The sequence below is a fragment of the Haliaeetus leucocephalus genome, unplaced genomic scaffold (genome assembly GCF_000737465.1).
Source record: "Haliaeetus leucocephalus isolate CR32 unplaced genomic scaffold, Haliaeetus_leucocephalus-4.0 Scaffold328, whole genome shotgun sequence".
NCBI lineage: Eukaryota > Metazoa > Chordata > Aves > Accipitriformes > Accipitridae > Haliaeetus > Haliaeetus leucocephalus.
In genome coordinates this window covers 4,241,059-4,247,022 of record NW_010972764.1, presented here as the reverse complement: position 1 = coordinate 4,247,022, position 5,964 = coordinate 4,241,059, and the positions used below count along the sequence as shown (strand labels likewise).

The window sequence follows — 5,964 nt, the reverse complement described above, 5'->3', positions numbered from 1 at the left end:
CCCAGACCGGGGGGACCCCCATTGCTACCCCAGCACCCCTTTTCCGACTCACCCTCGCTGCCGTACTGCTTGCCATTGTTCGCTCCCATCCTGCCGGCTTCATGCTCACCGCCGCCTCCCTCGGCCGCCGCGCAGCATCTCTACCGCGGGCGCGGAGCCACCGCGGATGATGGAGTGGGAGCCGGGTTGTAGTAAAGCTGAGGGGGGTGGGAAAAGCCTCCAGGAGTTTTGGGGTTTTTTTCTTTTTCACGGCGACATGTCCAAAGCAAACTTGCGATTTCCTCCGCTTCTTCTCGGGTGGCCGACGCCCTCCCTTCCCCCTCAAATTAAAAAAAAAAAAAAATGGGGGGAAAAGAAACAAAAATACGATGTATCGGGACGCCTTCCCCGCCCCGGCTTCCAACCGGGGTGTCAGGGCAGGGGAGGCGGCTCCAGTTATAATCCACAAGCAGGACGGGCGGGACGGCCCCCGGGCGCCTGCTCCACCGCCCCGCGGCCGGCGCTGGGGCTGCTCCGGTCCTTCAGCGCCGTTCCGCCTTCTTCCTCCTCCTCCTCCTCACAGCCCCGCCGCTGCTGCCGCCACCGCCTCCCCCGGGAAGCCACCGCCAGCCACTTGTTGCCCGGGGAGGGATGGAGGGAGGGAGGAAGGGGAGAACGGCCGCCACCGACTTTTGTTAGCGGCAGGCGCCTCCTCCCGGCGCCCAGCGCCGAGCGATGGAGGGAGGGAGGGAGAGGAGGAGGGAACCGAGAGCCGGCCCCGGCCTTTAAAGCCACAGCGCCCGGCCCCGGGAGCTTCCCTCGCCTCCCCCGGTGTCCCGCCGCCCGCCCTTCTCCTCACAGGGCTCTGCCCCGGCCCGGCCTTTCCGCCCTTTTCTCCTCACAGGGCTCTGCCCCGGCCCGGCCTTCGCGCCCTTTTCTCCTCACAGGGCTCTGCCCCGGCCCGGCCTTTCCGCCCTTTTCTCCTCACAGGGCTCTGCCCCGGCCCCGCCGTCCTCCGGCTCCCACCTCAGCTCGCCCCCCGGCCCTACCCCGACGGGGAGGGTTTACCGGGCCCTCCCCTGGCCGCAGGGCCGAGCCCCGAAGGCGGCCGTGAAGGGGAAGGAGAGGTGGGAGGCTGTGCGGGGGAGCACCCGCGGCGGGACTGGGAGGTGTTGGGCCGGGTGTCCTGCCCAGGGTCGGGGTCCTTCGGGGCTCCCTCCAACCCCGAGCGGCTCTCGGCGGTTGTCAGAAAGTCACCGTGGGTGCGAGGAAGCCGCGCAGGCAGCCCGTGTACCTGTCCTTCCTGGCTCCTCTGGAGTTCGAGCTGTTTTCTCCTTCGCAGATATAGTCTGCCCAAAAACACTCCACGCCGGGGAATCGCCGCTGGCCTTTGTCAGCACCTCGAAGGAAAAAACCCGACTGTTTAACATCCCCAAACTAGTTCTTCGGGTATGCTATAGGGCTGGTGCTTTGAGAGGAGATGTTTCTATTTAATTTGGCTTTCTTAAAAAAAACCCAGCTGCTGCTTCTTTCACCCCAAAAGACAGACTGTTTAACTCTCAAGACCATGAGGATTGTCAGGAAATCAGAAGCAACATATCAGAAGCCCGTTCAGCAAGAACGTTAGGGCTGTTGTTACGAACCCTGATAAGGACTCGCCTACCGTTACCAATGTTGTCTAACGGGATTTTACGTACCTGGAATGGTGGACTGTGCTCAGTGGCGGAAGGGACCCCATTAATGGGCTAAGGGTCTCTCCCGAGGGCAGCTCGCCCTAACAAGAGAATTGGGAATCAAGGTTTTCACTGCCACGGGGGAGTCCACACCGCCTCTGCTCAGGGGAAGGGGCTGGATAACAAGAGATCCTGCCAAATGGGAGTGAGGGTAAACCGCGTACGTTAACAGGTTAATACCGAAACTGCCAGCCCTGAGAGGATGCTTGCCCCCAAAGGGCTACTAAAATAACAATAATAACGATGAAGTTTGCTCAAGACGTGTAACACGCACAGCCTGGGGAGAGGCGTGCCCACAGCCGCGCGTGTGTGAGGCTAGGACTCTTTAGGATTAGTCATAGAAGGGTCTTTAGAAGTTTATAGCTGTTTGCTAACATTTTGCAAATACCTACTGTTGTGGTTTATGTGTTGTTTTGCTGATACTGATCCTCAGCATACAGCTCACTGATTGCCAGGTCGTTACATGTCCTTATTAAAAAGACAAAACCGTTTTAATCCTGGTTTGAGTTAAACCGTGAGTTGAGCAGTTTTCCCTGCACCACACTATGATTTTAGGTATGAAAAAGCCTGTTTTCCTAAATATATCACAACACACACAAGACAACTACTGCATGTACAGATAATTCTGAGCAAATTACATCTTTGTCAACATATGCAAATAGCATAGGAAACTGCAGAGGCAAAAGCATCAAGGCTGACAGCACTACAGAGAAAGTTTCTAAAACCTGAAGTTTTGGGGACAGGAGGTTCAGTTAAAATGAAAAAAATATGCATTTTCATTAAGAGGTGGGCTAATTATCTGAAGCTGAAATGAGTACCAGCAGCACAGATGACTGACAAGTAATCGGGCAATGTTAATTAGGCTCTAATCCCATCAGATACAGGTCATTAATGCTTCTCCTTGTGAAAAAGTTTTGGTCCTGATTTAAGATGACCGCACATACCCATCAATTCTCAAAAATCAGTGAAGGTCTAAGAAAATATTGCCTTCTGTGGTCAGACTCATCAAATGACAATCCTAGGTTTTTTAAAAGAAATGTGAATGAGTCTAAAAATATAGTTTTCTGTAATCAAAGCTTAATTTCTAAACACTGATATTAAACAACTTCATCGTGCGCCAAGGCAGGCAGGCTCTGACACAAGTGTCTGCTTTTAACATCCTCTATTTTCTTTTTGAGAGTTACCTCTTCAGGGGGTGGGGGAGAAGCAATCTTCCTTCTGTAAAACGGCAAAAGGTTATGGTGCAAGGTTAATGTCTGCCTCGCGCTACAGGCCTACAGACTGCCAGCAAAGACATACAACCAAGTACTTTTTTTCCTGCTGTGTGGCTTGCAGGGTTTGAAAAACCCACCCCAAACACTTGCTAGGAACTCAGCTAGGGAGAGTAGGATGTTAAAGAAAAAAAACGAGGGCTTTCTACGGCCCAGCAGCCTACCTCTGTCACTCCTGCCCTCACCCCCGACTCGGCGATGGGCAGCTGTGGCTGGCATGCCCAGCCATACCGTCCTCCCCGCAGCAGGTACTGCAGGGCAATGCTGGTCCCCAGCTGTGGGAGAGCACACGCGGGCTGAAACCAACACGTGTCCCCGCTCCATGTGCAGCCCAGCTGTGCTTAATCTTCGCCTGAAATACAGTGATGGGAGTAGCCACTGCAAACGACTCCCTAGGCAAGCTCTCCGCTCCTCATGTCACGCTGTGTGCTGTGCGTCCCATGGCGGTCAACCACCCGAAAGTTTGCCTGTGTTTCTGCCTTCCAGGAAGGCCAACAATTGCACTTCTACCTCCTAGAAGGCTGTGCATCTGTTGCAGCAACCTTTCTTGCATACAAGGGAGAAATTTCTTGGACCGATTGGAAACATAATCTCACATAGACTCAAGTGCATAGCTGTATATAAATAATTTTATGGGATTCAGAAAGAACAGAGCCTCTGTGAGAAAGCTCCAAACTCAAAATCTGATGCACCGCAACTAAAATGAATCCCTTTGCTAAGGAGTATTTTTGCTCATCGAGAACAGCATAGGCTGGTGTTTTGTGAGACAGGAACTTCAGCTGTTGAGGGAGACATGTAAAGAATAAAGACATGAGACAAACAAGTTACCACTCCATCAAGTACATGGCATAAATCCCAGGCATGTTCCAACATGACCAGAATGAAAAGGAAAGGAAAAAAAAAACACCAAAAAAAAAAAGAAAAAAACCCACCCCCCCAGAAGAAAAGTCTAGAGTGGAAAGAACATCTTAGTTTAGGAGATCTGAATTCAGCTTTCAGATGAAGGACTGAATATTTCTGCTGCACACTCTTTCTAGAGGAGAATGAGATGGAGGGCACTCAGAGAAGCAGTAAAGTACCAAACTTATTTTGGTACAAAGACATAACACTCTCAGCAGAAATGTATTCGTCACAGATGATACCACTGACAATGGGCAACCGTTTTGTGCAAGGCATTTAGGACAGTCAGTCTTGGAGCTTCATAAGCCCAAAAGCGTCAACATGAACAGAGAAGTTGGGAAATGCTAGTTCAAAGAGGACCTACAAGTTTCAACTAGGACTGAGTCATCTTATAGTATTTACCAAACGCTTGGTTCATTGTGGGATTCGCTCTGGGAGTCTGGGAGGCCTATTATGCCTAGTCATATGGTTTGGGACTTTGTACCATTACAGTGCCTGTGGATGAGTCCTAAGAAGATAGTTTCTTTTAACAGTTTCAGAGATGTTTCACTCATTCTTGGTGAAGTTATGTAGTTGCCTTTTTCTTTTTTTTTCTCCTTGTCTTCCAGTTGGTCAGTACCTTATACATTGAGACTATTCAGCTTGAACTATAAACATAGTATATTTGTATATAAATACAACAGACTGGTAGGAGTCTCCTGGGGGTGACCGAGTTAAGCTGCCTGAACCACATCATGTTAATTCCTTTGTGAAACTGTTTACAATAACCCTTTAAGATATCCTAGCCTTCAAAACAGTCCAAAGAATCTGAAAGCACATCAGTTCTGCCACCTTTTCAATGATCCAAAGGAGATGAAGTGCTTTCTGTAAGGACAAGAATGACCATCGGGTTTGTTGCCTCTTAATGTAAGCAGTATGAGCCCACCTAAGAGGGAAGGAGATGGAGTACTATCAACTACTGGTTTTGCAAGACTGGGAAGGATTCATTGTGATATGAGACGTGCTTCCCTATATTGCCATTTTCCTTCTTTGTGAAGAGACATCAATGCATTTTGCTTAGCCCTGTATCCTGTCCCAGCAAGAGGAACTTGGAAATTATTAGGGCTGAGGAAGAACAAGAAATCTATGGGCCAAAATGTTTCTATTTGGATGTGTTGCTACAATCGTCCCTGGGAGTGTTTGTGTTACATCTCTATTCATTATGGGCCTCCCTCTGTGGTGCATTACATGTCTCATGATGCACCATTTTCCTATGCCATGAATAAAACCACAGCAATTTTGGAAGAAGTAGCCAAACAAAGGGTTTTGGATAAAGAAAAAATAAAAATAAAAAAAATTGAAAGCAACTGAACTATGTCCATAAGGCATCATCACAGCAATTCCAAGACTAAATATTTTGGCTCTGGAATTTTTGCCACAGTTGTTTTTGGTGGTTTTTTTTCTCCAGTTTTTGTCTAAGCTTTCCTCTTTGAAAAAATAATAAAGAAAAATCAAAAACTTCCAGCTACTTCCAACTAGCTTTATGTTGAACTTCAGTTTAAAAGCCATTTGTATCCCAGGCCCTCAAATTCCAGCAACAAAAGTAAGACTAGTTTCCTGTTTGGTGTAGGAAGCTTTGATTTTTCACACTTGAGACATTTTAAGCATTTGTTTTCACACTTTGTATTTAAATAAAATGATGAAAAAATGAGTATCCTTTTAAAGACAGCAAAAGCCAAGTAATATTTTTCTAATTAATTCTACTTTTACATCACTATGTTCATATGGCTGCATATATTTTGTGAGCGCTCCATGATAATATCTGTGTTGACTGCTTTTGGGCATTCTAAAGTGAAAAATAATCCAAAAGAAATTTGACTAATATGTTGCTGGCAACTTAAAGCAATTATCAAAAGCATATTGTTTTATTAACTACAAAATGATCCATTAATATTACCTACCTCCTAAAGGGGAAAAAAACCCCTAGATTATCATTATAGATAAAAGTTACGGCCTCATCGCTATGTGATCTGAGAGTATGTGCCATTTTATCATTAGTAGCCTTAGTATAATTATGAGTGACTTGATCTACATGGCTAAAA

General features: G+C 47.7%; 1 protein-coding gene across 1 annotated transcript in view; it reads right to left on the bottom strand.

Moving 5' to 3' along the window:
- FBXL7 (F-box and leucine-rich repeat protein 7) overlaps positions 1-180 on the bottom strand; it is a 189,440-nt gene extending 189,260 nt beyond the window's left edge. The window contains exon 1 of the mRNA XM_010571457.1: positions 53-180. Coding sequence (XP_010569759.1) covers positions 53-89 — 37 coding nt within the window. The 5' untranslated portion in view covers positions 90-180. The remainder of the gene's footprint in view (positions 1-52) is intronic.
- Positions 181-5,964: the final 5,784 nt, after the last annotated feature.